Source organism: Aegilops tauschii, chromosome 7 (genome assembly GCF_002575655.3).
Source record: "Aegilops tauschii subsp. strangulata cultivar AL8/78 chromosome 7, Aet v6.0, whole genome shotgun sequence".
Classification (NCBI taxonomy): Eukaryota; Viridiplantae; Streptophyta; class Magnoliopsida; order Poales; family Poaceae; genus Aegilops; species Aegilops tauschii.
In genome coordinates this window covers 481,521,432-481,540,444 of record NC_053041.3, presented here as the reverse complement: position 1 = coordinate 481,540,444, position 19,013 = coordinate 481,521,432, and the positions used below count along the sequence as shown (strand labels likewise).

At 47.1% G+C, this 19,013-nt stretch overlaps 1 protein-coding gene across 3 annotated transcripts; it reads right to left on the bottom strand.

Moving 5' to 3' along the window:
* Window positions 1–1,270: 1,270 nt before the first annotated feature.
* Window positions 1,271–5,184, bottom strand: LOC109733868 (uncharacterized). 3 transcript variants are annotated; one of them, XM_020293080.3, is made up of 6 exons: window positions 4,910–5,184; window positions 3,296–3,418; window positions 2,884–3,188; window positions 2,732–2,804; window positions 2,093–2,632; window positions 1,271–1,615 (listed from the first exon to the last, which is right to left on the bottom strand). In XM_020293080.3, the coding sequence occupies exons 2-5, from the start codon at window positions 3,408–3,410 to the stop codon at window positions 2,148–2,150; spliced, it is 978 nt and encodes a 325-aa protein (XP_020148669.1). In that variant the 5' UTR covers window positions 3,411–3,418; window positions 4,910–5,184; the 3' UTR covers window positions 1,271–1,615; window positions 2,093–2,147. The 3 variants fall into 3 exon arrangements, with proteins under 3 accessions (XP_020148669.1, XP_073360903.1, XP_073360902.1); XM_073504802.1 differs by lacking the exon at window positions 4,910–5,184 and having other exon boundaries at window positions 1,271–1,618; window positions 3,296–3,503; XM_073504801.1 differs by lacking the exon at window positions 4,910–5,184 and having other exon boundaries at window positions 3,296–3,503.
* Window positions 5,185–19,013: the final 13,829 nt, after the last annotated feature.

Sequence of the window (19,013 nt, the reverse complement as noted above, 5' to 3'; positions counted from 1 at the left end):
CACTTCTTGAGTACCCGGTCTCGAGCTCCGGACAGAAAACCCTAGGCCTAATAGTAGTTTGTTATACATAGCACTGACGGTGGCCTTGCGCCGTTACCTTGTTAAAGGCATGCTCGGATTTGTCCGGACTTGATCTTCAGGGTGGAAACCAAACCTGGCCTTCATTGGTTGGATCCGATGACAACGTTGCTTGAACGACATTCCATTACGGAGGTGTTGCCACATGGAACATTTTTCATTGTCATTGTGATGTCATGAGATGGTTGGTGCGGATGATCGTTATTGTGCTTCATGGGTCATTGTTTGATCATTTCTGATGTATTTTTCCTCCTCTACTAGGGCATACTTTCGGTTTTGTATGACTTCACTCTTTATCTGCGTGATTTTTGTGTGTGTTGATTCTGGATGTGTCCATCGTAGTCATGCAGCGACAACGTGTTTACTCATTGTATTTGTATCCCCTTGATTCTTCATTTTAAATTAACAAATCTAACATTTATAGTAAAAAAATGCTAGCGGATAGTTACTACTCCCCCGTCCCTAATATAAGAGTGTTTTTGACACTACACCAATGTCAAAAACTTTCTTGTACTATGGAACAGAGGGAGTAAGTACGAGTAGAGTTGAGCTGTGAATTGGTTCAGAGAAAAAGGCGAGGCGCACACTGCGAGTCCCACAAGGAAGATCAGCCTAGCGCTCTAGCTTAGCCACAGCAAGATCAGCAGCCTCTCGGTCTCGGGTGGCAACAATTCCTTGATGCCTTACTCACTAAGCAATAGCCAATAGGGGAGTAGCACCTGATCAGCCTGGCGAGGAACATTGTGCTGGTTTGGTGTCAAGTTGCTGTTGCTGCGTCGTAGAGTATGATTGATTGGCTTGCCAGCGTGCGTTGTGTGCACAGAATTGGAAAAGTGGTCTCGATTTTTGTACCCTTCCAGATTAAAGACATTTTTCTATGGACTGTACTATGTGGTACGCTAGTACCACGGCACCCTCGTTCGAATCCCATTGATTTTTCTAAGGCCTTGTTCGGTTGTAGCGGAATTAATTCTCTAGTGGATTTAATCCTCTAGAGGATTGGGTGATCCCCGCTTGACACCAAGACCACTTGGGGACCAAATCCCTGCCAGTATGCAATCCACGCCACTCTCATACATTCGGTTAGTCCCCAAGGGCGCTGGACCACAGGGACAACAGTATTGACAGAGATGCAAACAGAAGTGGTACATATAGATAACAACAATTCTCGTGTAGTAAAGACACAGATGCAGACTGAAGTGACAATAACACTGACAGTTTAAAACACTTATTATCCCAACAATAACAACAATTCTAAGATTTGAACAGGGCACAAATACTAACAAAAATAATAGCAATTTGGAGCATACATAATATATAATATGTTGAATAGACCACAAGAGCTTAATTATCAGTTCCTCCCAAATTCTTCCACGCTACAGTCAGTCGTTTCAGAAATAGTGTTTAGTTTCTCTACAAATATTACATGGACAAAACCCAGCGAATAGATATGAAGCCTTCCACTGAAAAGCACACACAAATAGATCCAAGTCGCGGCACCTTCGCCCTTCTTCTGGAGCATTCTTATGTAGAACTCCTGCTTTTTGAAACCATTCAAAACCAAAATTAGTTTGAGAGTGAAATACTTGGCAGTTTTATTTCCAGGAATGGAAACAATGAGAAAAACATACATAAACAGTAGGTAAATCAATCTATATCCTCTGATCTATGTTAAAAGCATCCCTTTTTATTTTCTAGGGACAAGGCATCATAGCAGTTTAGAAATAGACAATGATTACAACCACAAGAAAATCAGCCTAGACTAGCTACAACACAAGCACTTGTCAACTTGTGTCGATACATCAAGCAATCATTTGAAAAAAGGTTGTATTATTCAAGCAAAGTATTCCTATAACCAGTCAGTCTAATAGTTTGCAAAAGAACTTCATAAATATATTAAAAAAAACTATCCATTTCAGCAGAAAATAATGTCTTTACTGCAGCAGCAGCAACAACATGGACTAAATGGCTAGCAAGGAGTTTAGTAACATGGACTAATTGAAAAGAGGAGTACCTGAGTTATTCCATTTCAGCTCTCAGCCACATAAGAGCAGTCTCCGGTCTGGCACTCATGAAAATCTCTCGGTTCTCGGGGATCTTGAAGACTCGGAAAGCCTTGACTTCTTCTTCAGGGTGATGTCCATTGTTTTCAGCAGATCAATGCAGTTTTTGATAGAGTACTCATCCACGACCCTTGGCTTATTCCTCTCATCCTCCACCTGCTTCGTCCTTATTTCCAAGTACTTCTCCATCATTGCAGCCACATCACCATTCGCCCGCCTCCTTCTCTTTGGTTCTTTCTCTTCTCCATTTCTTGAGGGTGCAGTAGCCAAATTTGGTTGAGTTTGCTGGGGCTCCACAGCAATGTTTTCTTGCACGTACACCTCCTCAACATCTTCATCAATCTGCACCCTTTCTCCTCCAAGATTCTCACCATCAGCTGATGTTTCTCCTTGATTCTTGCCAGCTCCTCCAAGATTCTCGAGATGTGATTGGGTTGAGCAATGTGATGACTCGTTAGAGGTGAAGTTATATGTCTCTTCTGCAGTTTGACCTACAAGTTAAAGTGACAATCAAATATAAGATTTCAAACTAGAAGAGTAAACAAACATAAAACAATGACATGAGTATATGAATGAAGTTGATAACTAACCATCATGCAATTCTCCCAAAGCTTCAAAAAGAGGGAAGGCTTTGGTCTTGAACTTTCCATCTTTAGGGTGTGACTACATAGTTGACAAGAAAATGATATTAAAGCATGCAACAAGTAATGAAACTTTTAGGGAATAACAATGACATTCTTACTATGATGATGTTTTTCCAAAGTGGTGGATCCGCTAGAATCTTGCACTGCCGGTCGTCCCGTGAAACGCCGCTTTGCTTCCTTATCTCTTTGATCATCTTGTATTCTTTTTTTAACTCTTTTTCCTTTTCTTGGATTTTCTTCTTCTCGTACCTAGCATAAGGATTCTTCTGGTGGAATTTCTTCACTATCGTATTCCATGCTTCTGAGCTCCATCCATTTTGACCCTTATGTTCAGGTGTAGCATGCTCACGAAGCAAGTCCACAAGATCTTTCTCAAGGCTTGCATTCCACTGTGCTCTATCTTCTGCATTTCCACATTGTATGTTAATGTACCTTTTTCTATCTTAACTATTTTGGTTTTAAGCAAATAAAGTCCCGACCAGAGAAATAAAGTCACGGCTAGTTTATTACCTTCGGGAGACCCTCTCCTCCTCTTTGTCACACTGCTTGTAGGAGGTGATGCTCTATCCCTTTCGACAGCTTTTTTGAGGAGGCTCAACCTTGGTGACCCTCGAGCAGTCATCATAGTGACTTCTGAACAATATTCATGACATGAACAACAGAAAAAAAACATAAACTTCTACACTATACTTATTACTACTACACTACAAATGACAAGTTATGCATGTTGATAATCAGCCCACATTTGATGAGCAATGGCATCTCTAAGGTTGTCGCCTTCATGGTTGATTTGATGATTTTGAGGAATATCACCGTCAGGAAGATCAACAAAATTCATGACAGGTACATTGTTTGGTTGGTTATCTAACCAACGCTCATCTCCTTTTACAGATCGGATGATGTTATGTAAGATTGCCGCCGCTACTGGTAGCTTGACTTGGTTCTCTATTCGATGATGCGTGCCCACTTTTAGGATTGGGAACCGCTTCTTCAAGATTCCTAATCCCCGTTCGACGTGATTTCGTAACACGGCATGCCAGAGATTGAATAGCTCCCTGTGATTTTGGGGTCGACGACGACCGCGTGCAAACTCCTTCAGATGGTACCGAACACCACGATACGGTGCCAAGAAGTAAGGTGTGTTGGCATAACCACCATCAACCAGATAAAACTTGCCCGGAGGTACATGAAACCCACTGTTAAGTGCTGACCGGAGAACTTTAGCATCAGTAGCAGATCCCTCCCAGCCACAAGAAATGAAGGTGAAGTTCAGGTCGAAGTCGCACACGACCATAACATTATGGCTTAGGGTCCCTTTCCTATTTCTGAATGGTGCGGCTTTTTCTCCTGAAATTGTTATGGGAACATGTGTCCCATCAATTGCCCCAATGCAGTTCTGCAACGAAATACTATAACTTAGCACCTATAACATGAAGAGTAAGTTATCGATGTGGATCAAAGTTGGCGGAGCAAAAACCTGAAAATAAGGAAAGAATCTCGTGTCTGACTGAATCTTTGGATGCACTTGACTGGGATTTGGTCCTTCTTTATACCAAGAAATAGACTAATAATTATACTAATTCTGTCGAGAAAAATAAAATAAACTAATGATAGTCTAGGATAGTGCAGTGCAAATCGAGATGATGACCCTAGTGACAATCCTCTCCCTCTCTCTCGACCTGTTATCAGTCTGTCTAACTACAAAATTAACACTGAAGCTGGAGCACTACCCACAAATTACAACAGACATACAAACAAATTACTAACACCAAATTGTACCGCTGACTCCAGTATAGAGTAACCTGCTGAGTCCATTTACTAACACCAAATTGTAATGCTGACTCCAGTACAATTTACTAACAACGACATATCAGAATAGGTAATCTAGCTGACCTTCCTTTCTCATTTCAATATGGAGTGACAACACCCATCAACCACTTGCATTACCTATCTAAATAACAATTGATGCTAGTTCCTAGGAACCCCAAGAGAGTCTCAACCTTGACGACCACATTCTGGAAGACAGATCAAGAACCGGCTAGGTTTTCATGGAGGGGGCGAATCAGTGCTATTAGAGAGAGAGAGAGAGTGGGAGGGGGAGGGGGAGGGAGAGAGAGAACTAACCAGAGATCTCGTCCCCTGCAGCAACCACTTCTCCAGAGCTAGGGTTCCGGCCGTGGCAAGGGGGCGGCGGGGGAGATAAGACAATCGGAGGTTAGGGTTCCGGCAGGGCCTCGTGGAAGGTCGTTGAACCAGGGGGACGCCCTCCTCTCGGCGTAGGTTGCGCTGCCGCCGTCGCCGTCCACTCGCCGCCGCCGCCTCCTTCCGCTTCTGGCCTCGCTCGGGAGAGACGATACGAGCGCCTCGCTCGGGGGGATTGCTTCCATGGGGTGCCAGGAGATGATTTTTTCCACGTGGGTTTGGAGAGGTTTGGGCCGGGGAAATACCACACGGGGCTTACCCGAATGGAAAAAACTGGGCGGGCCGGGTTTATTCCCCGGCGGGGGAAATCCCTGCGGACCCGCGTGGATTAGACACAAAACCTCGCGGGGCTGGGCTTAACCGAACAAGGCCTAAGGGTTGTTGGTTCCGGCCACGGTTGTCACGTCTAATTAGATGTCACAGTTTCTTAGGGCATCTCCAAAGGAGACCTTCAAAGCTCCCCTATATGTTGTCCGGACCGTTTTTTGTTAATTTTTATCATTCAGCGGTGGCCCTTATAGATCTGTGAAGCAGTCCGAACGTCTGTTTTCCGGCAAATTGCGCGCCCGCGGACCGGTCTAGACATAAAAACGGACATTTTTAACTGGTTCGTGAAATACGGTGGCCCGTCCGGTGGGTCCCCGTTGTCAGGTGGATGAATAATTATTTTGCGCGTAATAAGGAGGCACTTCCTTGCTGCGGCCGTGGACCCAGCTGTCAGCCTCTCGACGTACAGTCCACATCCGATGGAAGCCGTTCCTTGACCACGTTAACCACGCCGCACCGAGAGCACCAGGGCGGTGGACGACGGCGAGGCATATTGACTAAGTTGACAAAGCCCTCCGTCCCCGTCAACTTAGTAGGCCCACAAGTCAGCCTGCCACTATACTGGGTCCCAGCTAGCAGGGGGAGTATTCATTTTTTTGTGCGTAATAAGGAGGCACTTCCTTGCGTGCGAAGATATAGCTGGTGGGTCCAAGCTGTCAGCGGCGGTAACATTTTTTTCGCGAAATACAGAGGCCGTTTCGGTGGGTCCCAGATGTCAGGTGGAGGAATCATTATTTTGCGCGTAATAAGGAGGCATTTCCTTGCGTGCGGCCGTGGACCCAGCTGTCAGCCTCTCCACGTACAGTCCACTTCAGGATGCATGTCGGTCGTTGACCAGGCCGCGCCGAGAGCACCAGGGCGGTGGACGACGGCGAGGCCTAGGAAGGGAACGACACGAAGGCAGGGAAGACTCGGCAGTTGTTTCCCACGCGGAGGGGAGTATGACTGTACGAGGGTTTACTGGTTCGTCTGTTGTCGCCGGAGAATAACAGCAGGTGTGGGTGAGTAGAGAGATGGCTAGGCCAGCGAGGGGAGTACGGTGGGGCGGTGAGGCCTACGCGGCAGCACAGCCGGCCGCGGGGAGAAGGGAGCAGGCAGTCCCACGGGCGCTTGTTTGAGCGGCTGGAGCAGGAAGAGCAGAGATTGAAGAAGCACGACGGCCGTTGGATGGAAATCCAATAGTCACTGCTTGTGCGTCAACATTTTTTAGGAAAGCCTCAAATCTGTGGAAAACAGCATACATCCCATCTGCCATTATTTCTAATAATTTACAGCCCATTTGCTAATTCTTAAGGTTTTTTTGAGCCCATATTCTTTTTGTTAGCATTACAGCCCATATTGTGGCCACGGTTAAAAAATTATACGAAATTTTGCATATTTCGGTGCGGTCCGAACTGTTTTTAATCCCGAAATTTCGAGTCACATTCAAACTGATTTTAAAAATAAATGTATATCAATATAAAATCCAACAAATTGTCCACGCATAAAAATAAATGCAATTTAAAATCTTGAAATGAAAAAAAGAAATTTGAAACTAATTGCTGGTTTGATGTGTTTCAAAAATGTACAACCCATTTCTCATTACTGATAGGCCATTTTCTCGGCCAGCCGAATGAAGCTCTCCTCGTCTTGAAAGATTTGCAGCCCAATAGGCCTGACAAAGCGATTTACTTGGCAAATCACAAAAAAACTGGGCTGTGGCCGTGGACCCAGCTGCGGCCGTGGACCCAGCTGTCAGCCTCTCCACGTACAGTACTCTTCCGATGGAAGTCGGTCGTTGACCACATTGACCACGCCGCGCCGAGAGCACCAAGGCGGTGGACGACGACGAGGCCTAGGAAGGGGACGACGCAGAGCCGGGGAAGACGCGGCAGTGGATGCCCACGCGGAGAGGAGTACGTGGGTTCACTGGTTCGGCTGCAGCGTGAGGCTGCCGTCGCCGCAGAATAACAGGGGGTGTGGGTGAGTAGAGGGATGCACTGGCCAGCGGTGGGAGTGGTAGGGCGGTGAGGCCTCCGCGGCATCACAGCCAGCCACGGGAGGCAGGAGCACGCGGCACGACCGGCGCTGCTTTGGGCGGCTGGAGCAAGAAGACCAGAGGTTGAAGAAGCACTATGGCCGTTGGATGGACATCGTACGGTCACTGTAGTTAGAATCGTTCTTAGTGACTAAGTTGACAAAGCCCTCCGTCCCCGTCAACTTAGTAGGCCCACAAGTCAGCCACCCACTATGGTGGGTCCCAGCTAGCAGGGGGTATTTATTTTTTTATGCGTAATAAGGAGGCACTTCTTTGCATGCGAAGATATAGCTGATGGGACCGACCTGTCAGTGGGGGGAACGTTTTTTTCGTGAAATATAGAAGCCCTTTCCACGTCCAGTCCACGTACAGTGCGTAATAAGGAGGAACTTTCCTTGCGTGCGACCATGGACCTCGTGGGTCCCAGCCGTTAGGCTCTCCACGTATAGTCCTCTTCCGATGACTCTCGTATGTTGACCACGCCACGCCGAGCGCACCGAGGCGGTGGATGACGGCGAGGCCCCAGACTGGAATGACCCGGAGATGGGGAAGACGCGGCAGTGGAGTCGTAGACGGAGAGGAGTGGGAAACTTGACTGGTTCGGGTGCGGGGTGGGCCTACACTCGGCAGAGAATAACAGGAGGTGCGGAGTGGAGGGATGGCCTGGCCGTCGGCGGGGTAGCGTTTCGCTGAGGAGCACAAAACAACGCCACTGGACACCGGAGGCTGGAGCAGGCGGTCCCGGCAGCGCTGGGGGAAGAAGACGAGAGATTGAAGAAGAATGCCGGCCGTTGGATGTAAATCCAACGCCTTCTTAGGCTTCGACCTACTGGCCCACATGTCAGCCAGTCCATTTGTTTTTTTAGTCCATTTGATGGGCTGGGTGAAACAATGATGTAGCATCTATGCAGCCCATTTATATATATGGTAGAATTTAAAGCCCATTTGCATTATTCTCGAAATCCGCAGACTTGCTGGGGTGGGTGAAAATATCATGTTGGGCTAGACGGAGAAATATTATAAAAACATAAACACATGATTGCACGTCTATTACTGCATTGGTCAGTAAAATCTTTGCAAGCTTATGTACGCAATCACTAGGAGTTAACTTGCCAAGTTATATATAAACAATTATTATTATTATTTTGTAAGAACTTTCAACTTACGAAATAAAATATCATTTAAATTTGATGAGTTAATAGTACGTGGGGTATTATTATTTTTTTAGGCTAGACGTGGGACAGTTGAGTTGGTTCTAGGAAAAAGTACTGGGAGAAAACTCAGTTTACATCGAAAAAGAAAGTGGGAGAAAATTCAGATATAGGATTAATGAAAACGAAAAATAAAGGAAGTGGGAAGGTCTATAAAATGGTTGGACGAACGACAGGTTTAACGGAAACTTATGTTGTTTCTAATATGTATATATATATCTACATATATATATATATGTGTGTGTGTGTGTGTGTGTGTGTGTGTAATAAAATAAGATATAAATATAGGTTCAGTTTTGCATTCTTATAGAAAACAGGTTCAGTTTTGCATTCTTATAGAAAAATAGAACTGAGCTGTGCGTCGTCTTGAAAAAACAAACATAACTTGGGCTGCTGATGTTATAGACAAGCTAGGTTGGGAGGCCCAGAGGTCGCTTAATACCTGCTGGATCCAAAAAATATTGAAACATGTCGTGGGCTGCCCATGTTAAACAACAAAACCTAGGCCATGGACCTGGTGGGCCCGGGACTGTCAGCCTCTCGACGAACAGTTGTCTCCCGATTCCTCTTGTTTTGCTGACCATGTTGGGAACGACAGACGGCGGCGCCGCGGCTAGAGCACCAAGGCGGAGGACGACGTCGAGACCTCGGACCGAACGAACCGGAGCGGGGGAAGACGCAGGCGGAGGGGACTACGAGGGTTGACTTGTTCGGGTGCAGGGTGGGCCGGTGGAGCTGCCGCCACCGGACAATGTGTGGTAGTAGAGGGATGGCCTGGCCAACGCCATAGGCTATGATGGCCAGCCGCTGTATAGGAAGAGGACGAAAGATTGAACAAAATAAAGAAATACAAATGGATAGGTGGTTGGTCCCATATGTCTGTGTACGAGACCTGCTGGGTCCACCTGAGGAGGGGAATATGTTGAGAGGAAGGAGATTCAAAGCACGGCAGCCGAGTGAACTAGTTTTTTTTAACGGACAAGTGAACTAGTTACATACATAAGCAAATAGCCACTAAAAAAAGCAAACAGGTTAATGGGTTCTTAAAAGAAATATTTCGGACAAAACAGATAATTACGACACATAGGCTAATGCATGAAACACTCAGATGATAAAGGTGCTTATAAACAGATAAAGTACAACATCTAGACCTTCCTGGCACGCTTGATCATGACACTGCGGCTGCCCGTGTACTCGTCGGTTACGGGAAGCAGACACACCCTCATGTCCAAGATCTGCCTGTACATGTCGTAGCATGCGTATGCGTCCTTGGCTGCGTAGGTTATGTAGGCTAGATTCAGAGGTACCTCCCACGTGTTCAGGTCCTTGGTATCATTGTCTTCTTTCATGTTGGCGTATCAGGGGTCGATGATGGTCTCGGCGAGGTCAACCACGGAGTCCTTCTCCTGCCCGCTGCTGATGATCGTGTATTGCTTCTGGATGTCGACAAGCTTGTTGCACCAGATGGCCGAATCGTCGCGTTCTTCCTTCTCTCCACCGTAGTGAAGGTGCAGTCGGCGCTGCCGATGAAACGGGCGAATGCTCCAGAACCTCTGATGGCCCTACAGAAGTGGTAGATGAGAACCTCGTCCCGCACACATACCTGGGCGACGGCGATCCGCTGGTCCCTATCAGGAGACGAATGGATGGGCACAAGGTCAAGTCCTACAACCTTGTGCTTTCTCGTCCTGTAGGTACTGGTTGAACTCGGCGAGTAGAGCTTCACCGAGTCCGGATCGTTGGTGTACATCACATTCAACTTGGTGCAGCCATAGGACTGAACGGAGAACTCAAAGGGGAACTCCTTGCTGAAGTCCATATCCAGCAGGCTCACCCCTCGGATCGCCATTGGAGTCTCTTCAAGTGAACGAGTGTGTAGGCGGTGGCAGCAGTTCGTTTTTCAGCTCTTGGGGAACTGGATTCAACAGTAAACCGAGTGTGTACATGCGACAACAGTTACTACCCCTCCCTCTTCCGCTGCACGCCCGGCAGAAGATGCACCCTCGGCGCATTCAAACGCCTCCATTAAGAAACCTACTCCGGCCACACGTCGGTTCACGAGCGGGTATGTATTGGTACTTTAATAACAGGAGTTAGTGGTCATTTTACTTAAATTTAATTAGCTTTAATAGAAATTTATACTTAAAACAAGCAATGCATTGGCTCGTTCTATCAGTGCCACATGATCAACAAGCACAACAATTAGAATTATTATTCTCAGGACGCACACGATCAGCACATTTGTCGCACTTTTACAAAGATAATACTACCAAGTTTGAACTGTTTGTTATGGTTGTTGTCCTCTGCATCATCATGCCGTGTTTCCCAGCTTGCAAGATTCAGAACCAACAAATAAGATCTAAATAATAAGTACAACAAAGATGCCTACACATCTCATTGATTCCCAGCTTGCAAGATTCAGAACCAACAAATAAGATCCAAATAATAAGTACAACAAAGATGCCTACACATCTCATTGATTCCCAGCTTGCGAGATTCAGAACCAACAAATAAGATTCAAATAATAAGTACAACAAAGATGCCTACACATCTCATTGATTCCCATCTTGCAAGATTCAGAACCAACCCATTAGAGCCTTTTGATAAAGTGAATATCGGGATTAAATCCATCTTGGCTAGCCATGTCATACAATCAAAGAACTTGGCGAATGCTCTTGACCGTCACAACATCTGTAGTTGAGTATTCCTGTTTGCACAGCACAAACAAGAAGAGCATGATTTCACTTTAATAGTGGCCTCCTTGAACTCAACCTGCAGCTCCACTCGGATGAGGCCTGCCTGGAGTTCCATGATTCACTCATGCGCCTTTTTCTGCAGTTCACCTGAAATGAAGCAAAGATTGCATCATTCAGCTAGCAAGAAGTACTCGCTCTCGTGAGCTGGCAGGTTCTTCTTTAGTAGTTGCACTAAAATTGAGGAACATTAAGGTTGGCTGTCCGGCTCATGTAAGGTACAACTATAATTTTCTTATCCTTTTGTGCAGTTCCACTAAAATAAAGTGCCATTGTGGTGACAGTGACAGCTCATCTTGCAAAGGCTAATAAAATGTTGCACGAGATTACCAGCAGAACTTGACGAAGATTTTGGAAACTCCAATCACCATTTTGTGCAGTTCCACCAAAATTGAGAGATGTTGCCCACGTGACATTTTAGTTGAACTGCACAAGACACTCATTCCAAAAAAAGTGTTTTGTGCAGTTCACCAAAAGGTCACAATAGCAACAAGGTGAAATGGATATCCCTATCTGCACAAAAAGATAGAAAGTAAACAGTTGCTGGTCAATAAGAATATACGAAACATATACGAAATGAAAAGAAGCATCTTAATTATGTTCATGGCAATCACGCAAGGACAGTAGAAATTTTAAAACGTCAGCAATGCTTCATGTTACCAGAAGCATTACGATCAACAATGAGATTCCTCAAATATGGGATTGCTTTAATGGTGGCATTGCTTGTTTACCAGATACAGTAAATCAACAGCAGCTAAAGAGTTGGTTTAAGGGCATGGGACCGTGGGGACACCAGGACACTCAGCAGCGTAAAGGAGCAACTTACTTATCATACTAGGGAAAACAGCAGGAGTGCCATTTGTAACACAGTTTAATTGCATCTTATCACTGGAGGCATTAGATTAACAATAGCACTGGTTAGACATGTCCCTAAGGTAACAGTGTGATCACTTCATTTTACATGCGCCCTTACATTAACAACAGTAAAAGGTTGGTATAAGGACATGCGACAGTGAACGCATCAGCACAATGTACCTACAAGGAGGTATAAAGTGGTGATGCCGAGTTTGTTCATGCTATGTGAGGGCAGCAAATCTAATCCTAGAGACCTTTTACTATGTGAGGGCAGCAAACCTAATCCTGGAGACCTTGTACTATGTGAGGGCAGCAAATCTAATCCTGGAGACCTTTTACTATGTGAGGGCAGCAAATCTAATCCTGGAGACCTTTTACTATGTGAGGGCAGCAAATCTAATCCTGAGACCTTTTACTATGTGAGGGCAGCAATTCTAATCCTGGAGACCTTTTACTATGTGAGGGCAACTAATCTAATCTTGGACATACTCTGTTGACTTGTCCACCAGCCGCCACTTTCTATCCTTTTTTTTAACCAATAATAGATATGTTCCTTATCCAGTTTGTACTACGTTTTCCCATCATTTCCCTTTTCAACCAAGAGACCGGTTGGGTATCCGGTCTCTACTACTTTCACCATATTATTTCCTCTTTGAATCAAGTCCTAGATTCATGCTACAACTTTCCCCCCTTTCTTCGTTGTTTGAACAAAGCCCTAGATTCGAATGCATGAAGTAGCTTTACCTCTAATAATACTAAAAATTTAGGTGGCTTTGGAAGGCCTGATGGGAGTAGAAAAAGATGCACTTGCAGACACGTGGGGAGCTGGGGCAGTAGAGCAAGGCCGCTTTCGAAGAACTTATACCTGAGGGTCGTCGGGATGTCGACGGCGGCAGGTCGGATCTGCAGACAATACGGCAGGGAGGAAGAAGGGTCGGAGGACCTTCCGAGCCGGTGCTGTGTCGGAGAGAACGACACGGGCAGAGGATCGGGCCCCTCCGGTAGCTGTGGGTTTCCTCCCTCGCCGGCGATGACCGCGTGAACGATGCACCTAGTCCTCTACACACACCAGCCAAAGGGATCCGGCCGGATCTGTGACCAGCGGTGAGCAGAGAGAAAATGTCGCTACCGCTGTCTTGTTTATATCTGGAGAGGATGAGATAATGAAGAGAGCAACCCTAGTAAAGCAAGCGCTCAGGCCCCTGCGTACATATATAGTGGAGTGATTATCTTTTTCTCTCCACAACAAGCGTTTCAATTTGTGTACGTGGCATTAAAGAAAAGAAACTCTAGTATTGTTCACTTGTGCTCCCCGGCCCTCCATTCATTGAACAACCCCACGGGTGAATAAACATACGGTACTAGTATTTATATAGAATGAACAAGCTCAAACTATTTTCGCATAGTTAAAAGTTGAGGGCGGGGCTTTTCCCGGGCAGTACGCGCGGCAGTTTTCGCGTAGGCGGTTTGACAGAGAGGCGAGGAGGGTGAGGGAGTAGCGGATTCAACTTACTTACTGCTGGAAAGGTCGGGCTATGCGATTTGACTGCGCGTTACTGTTTGGATCCATGTGTTAGAGTTAGTTTGGGTTAGTTTGAACTCAACTAACCCAAAAATATCCAAACAGGAGGGTTAGTTTGGGTTACTGTTTGGATCCATGCGTTAGAGTTACTTTGGGTTAGTTTGAACTCAACTAACCCAAAAAATCTAACCCACCCAAGAGGTGCTTATTTGGGTTAGTTCTTCTCGGGACACTAAAAAACACATTTTTCTCTCGCTCTCCCTGCATCAGATCCCTCCCCACTTCCTCGAAGCTTCTCGTCCTCTCCCTCCCTCCCTCTCGCACCGCCCATGAAGGCACCTCGCTGTATCCGCGCTCCATCTAACCCTGTCATCCAAACACCTCTTTCGCTAGAGTTACTTCAGGGTTAGTTCAGGATTAGAATCTAACTCTAACCTTTAACTAAATTAGAGTATCCAAACAGGGCCAGGCGGTACGACCGGGGTGATGCCCCCCTTCCGTTCCGCACTCTAATATGGTGCATGACACATATTACCTCGACCCGGATGCTGCTGGTTGTCCCACATGTCGGCGAAGTAGTACGTAGTAGTAAGAAGAAGCAAAGAATCATGCGGTATAAGTCTTTCTAGAGATTCCAACAAGTGACTAGACTACACCGCGTGCAGTATCTCAAATCTCAAATCTCAAATCCCCCTTCCGGTTTATAGGGCTCAAATCTCAAATCTCATCAACCAAGGCATTTTGCGATTGGAGGAATGTATCTCGTACTTTACAAAACTACCCTAATTAAACTCATGCATTAATTACGTAGTTCTCTCGTTTTCCTCTCCGCCTTGGTAGCGGTGCACAATATTGACCACTCCTACTGTATATGATTAGCCGCTCTATCTACATGCGGGACATCAAGCATCCGGGCCCGTGTGCCATCCACCAAATCACAGTGAGGTGCTACAGTCGAAACTCACCGGTCACCCCGGTGTGGCCGTCATGACCCGTCATATCACAAAACCCACACCTTTACCAGCAGTGGTAAAGTGGCCTCGAAGTTGGACTGGACGAAGCAACCATCATTTCACTGGAACGCTCGTTGAAGCCCTTTCTCCCCTTTCTTGAAGAAAACCTCACTCCAGGCTACTCACTTCTACCATTTTTCTTCTGTACCGACGAAGGAAAGGTGGGCGAATCAGTGATGCCGCTATATTTTCATTCCAAGAACCTTCTTTTTGCGAAGCACAGACCGATTCTCACAGCCTATTGTTTTCCCGTTTTCATTGCGATTGTGGTTTCCTTTCGATTGCTTTTTGTTTGTCAGTTCATTGATGGATCCTGGAGCACTAGGCAAAGAGTTGCCGGCGGACAACCCACTGGAGACAGCGATCTCCAGGAAGCGAGCACCGACCAACGAGTTGACCATGTTGGCGGGCCAACCCATGGAGACGAAGAACTCCAAGAAACAAGCACTGGCCAAAGAGTTGACGACGTTAGCGGACGAACTCCTCAAAGAAAGTTGGAAGAACAGCAAGGGCCCCACCGTGCCTACCCCAGAAACTCTGATGGCCACCTATGCGAGGCTCAAGGCCGAGTTTGAGGAGATAGTCGCCGTTGAGAAGCAATATTCCCCTGGCAAGGTGATCGCCCCCATCAAGGACGAGAAGATGGCCCCCGGAGGGATGGGATCCCCCGGTGAGCTGCACAAGGTAAAAAATAATGGCTTATTACCGAAAGTTGTGGTTTTTGATTATTTGCAATGTGCTTGCTAATATGTTAGGGTTGTGCAGGTGCCGGTGGACGTCCTTGATGATTCCCATGTCGCGGCCCGTCCTGTGGACAACACCCTAGAGATCGTTTTCGATGTCGCGATCCGTCCTGTTGGCATCGCCCCGGAGATCGATTCCGATGCCGCTGTCCATCCTATGGACATCGCCCCAGAGATCGATTCGATGTCGTGGTCAGTCCTGTGGACATCGCCCCAGAGATCGATTCCCATGCCGCTGTCCGTGCTGTGGTCATTGCCCGAGAGATCAATGACAAGAAATAGTTGGTCGCGCTAATCCTTCAGGGTAGTTTGCATTGCCCTGTGTTTAATTACCAGAACGATGCATGTTATCAAACCATCTTAGGGCTAGTGCACTGTCTTGTGTGGGCGGTACTTGCTACTTTTGTTTGATAGTGAATCATGCGAACCCTCTCCGAGTTATGGAAACAGATGTATCCTCACCAGCTTTTGATGTAATATATGGCATGCTTGGATGTAAGTTTGAACTGTTTATCATATTAGCAGGGCTTATTTGATGATTCTTGGTGTTAGTAGGCTAGCTACTGTGCGAGCTATAGTACTTGCAAAACACTCTCCGAAGAGAAATGTTGGGGCTGATGAGCTCGTGGTACACTTATACTGATCCGTCGTCGATCGGCCAATAGCCCAAGCTCCTAAAATTGTAGGCTTAGCGATTGATCAGACAATAGTCGACGCGGATACATTCAGGCCTCATTTGGTTCATAGGGTAGGAAAAACGTAGCAAAAGTACAGAGACGTACAACACAAAATCATAGCAGTACAGAGACGTCCCTCCGTTCCAAAATAGATGAGTCAACTTTGTACTGCTAACTTTGAAACGGAGGGAGTACAAATCCTAGGCGGGCTAGTTTGGCCTAGTGGGTTTTAGTGATATGATGTGGTACAGTGCCGTCCAGTCTTTGCGTGTGGTAGCAGTACTGCGGGTAGAGTAAGTTTTCATGAAGAAGCGGAATTCAACGAAGTCATGATGGTTCCTTCGTCCGACTAACTTTGTGCATGGCAGGTGGACCAGGATAATTTTGTGCATGGCAGGTGGACCAGGATGGTCGACGTCCCACATGTCGGTGAATGAAAGTATTCTTTCCGATATAGTGGACGAGCAACGAGTATTCATTGTTTATTTTTGATGAAACCTATTGTCTCCACTGTTACGACGGAGGAGTGTGAAACACGGCAGCCCAGTGAACTTGGCATGTGCACCACTCCCTCCTTCCTCATGTAATACTACCATAGTGTTGACTATAAGGTTACAACTTTTTCTCACTCTCTCTCTATCTATTTCCTCTCAAATGTTTTTTACCTTTCTTTTTTTAGACACAATTGTTTTTCATGCCTCTTTTTTTAGAATTAGTTTTTTTTATACCTAGGAGCACGTGTAGAGACGGGCTCCTGTAGATCCCACTCCTTGACTTTGTCAATGCCTCTCTCTCCTCCACATAAGAGGGCTTGTCGAGAAGACAAGAGATGATCTCTTAGCACAATATGTTTCACCATGTTTTTAGGAATAACTAGTTATTGAAGATAAGGCTAAGAGATGATCCATTGTACACATGTTTTTTTGTCATCTCTAAATTACATGCAAGACTTATGATAAGACTATCTTATCAACCATTGTACATGCCCTTTATAGCCTAGAATTTTACTGGTACTACTTGCTATGAATGCGGGCAGCTGGCCTCTGAGGGGGGAGCGCGCGCGGGGAGGTGGTGGGGTGGGGGAGGGGTTCTGGTGGGCCAGGGAGGTAAGAAGCGGGCTTGGAAGCGGTGCAGACTCCCGCATGGCCCACCTCACATTATCACCACATATTTCTTAGAGTCCGTGCATGGCGGGCGGGCGATCTCTTCTCCCTCCCCGTCTCTCTCCTCTCAGCCGACGCCCGCCGAGCGATTAGATTTTGGCTATCGATGGTTTATTCAATTGCAGCCCCACATGTCAGTGAAAATGCAAGACAACGTGTGTCCCCTCTGGTGAGCGGCGTGCGAGCCGGACTGTCGGGGGTGCGACGTGAACGCGACGCGTACGAGTTGTAAGTGTGCCGCCTTTTCCTTTTGAACTTGCAAAGCGTAACATTTTCGTGCGATCGATTGATAGAAATCCAGAACAAAATGACGAGGGCGGTGCTTTCCCGCGCGTTAGGCGGGCTAGTTTGAGTGATATGACGTGCTACAATGCCGTCCACTTGCTCCATTTTTATGTAAGCAAGAGTCTACACTCTTACGTGGGAGGAGTGTGAAACACGGCGGATCTGATTTTGATCGAGGGATAACTGTTCCCTGCGAAATAATGGAGCACTGTTAGCGATTATAGCATGATAGTTAGGGCATCTCCAGCGCTGCCCTGAAATTTACACCGGCATCTGTCCGAGGACACTGATGGATGCCATCCAATGCTGCCCGCATACCTTTCGACAACTATATGAACTAACCGGACGAAATTCATGCAAACAAAGCAAATTTCAAATTGACCGGATGAAATTCATTACATTTCGAGAACTTTTCCTATAAACTGGACGAAATTCATTACATATTTCGCACAAACCATACTAAACCTACTGTAAACCTAATCTAAACGATCGCCGGGCCCCGACCACCTTGTCCGGCCATGAACCCGAGAAAGCCAACCATTGCCTTTGCCTCCTCCTTATCCGCCTCGATAACCTCCTCCTCCGGAGCACAAGGTTATGCAGATTTCCGCCTCCACGTCGCCGTCAAGCGGCTAATCGGCCGCCGATTTTTATCCCACCAAGCTTGGCGTCGACTGAGTGGAGGAGCGGTGGCCTTCCTGGGACCAGAGCGGTGGCGACCTACCGTGTACTACTCTTCCTCGCTGCGGCTGCGCCCGCGCACGTGCGCCGGCTTCGTGCTCGTGGCGGCGGAGGGCGGTCGGGGGGGGGGGGGAGCCGGCGATCTCCTTCGTCTGCTCCTGCGAGAGTACGTCCAAGAGAGCTTTGGAGCGCTCCCGGAGCGGAGCCACCGATGTCCTTCGTCTGCTCCTGCGACAGTACGTCCAAGAGAGCTTTGGAGTGCCCGGAGGCCATGGTTGGAGTGGTGTCAACAGAAGGAAGGGACCGGAAGAGAATGAGTGTGGGTCTTTGGCTATGGTTGGGAGCTGGGGCTCAAGTTAATGTAGCGGGCGAATGGCAATGAGCCGCGGCAGACAGATGGACAGCTGGCACCGGAGTAGGTTCGTTGGCAGCCGTGGTGTCATTAACGCGGAGCAGTCGCTTGCATCGGGATGCCGCGCGGGTGGCGCTCTCTCGGCCGTCGCGCTGCTGCAATGCCGGGGCCAGTGAGAGGTCGCGTCGGGCGTGAATGCGGACGCTGCTTCAGTGACTTAACCGCATGTGTGTTGTCCCACTGACATGTGGGCCCAACGGGCATCAGGCCCGCATGCCAGTGACACACCAACTGCACCTGCAGTTAAGGCCGGTGAATGCTGCATTGACGTTTTGGAGAGACGGTGATTGTTTCAGGCGGGAAGCGCGTGCTAGCGATGGAAGGGGTTTCGGTAGGCCAGAGCGGTTAGACGCTGGCGTGGTGGTAA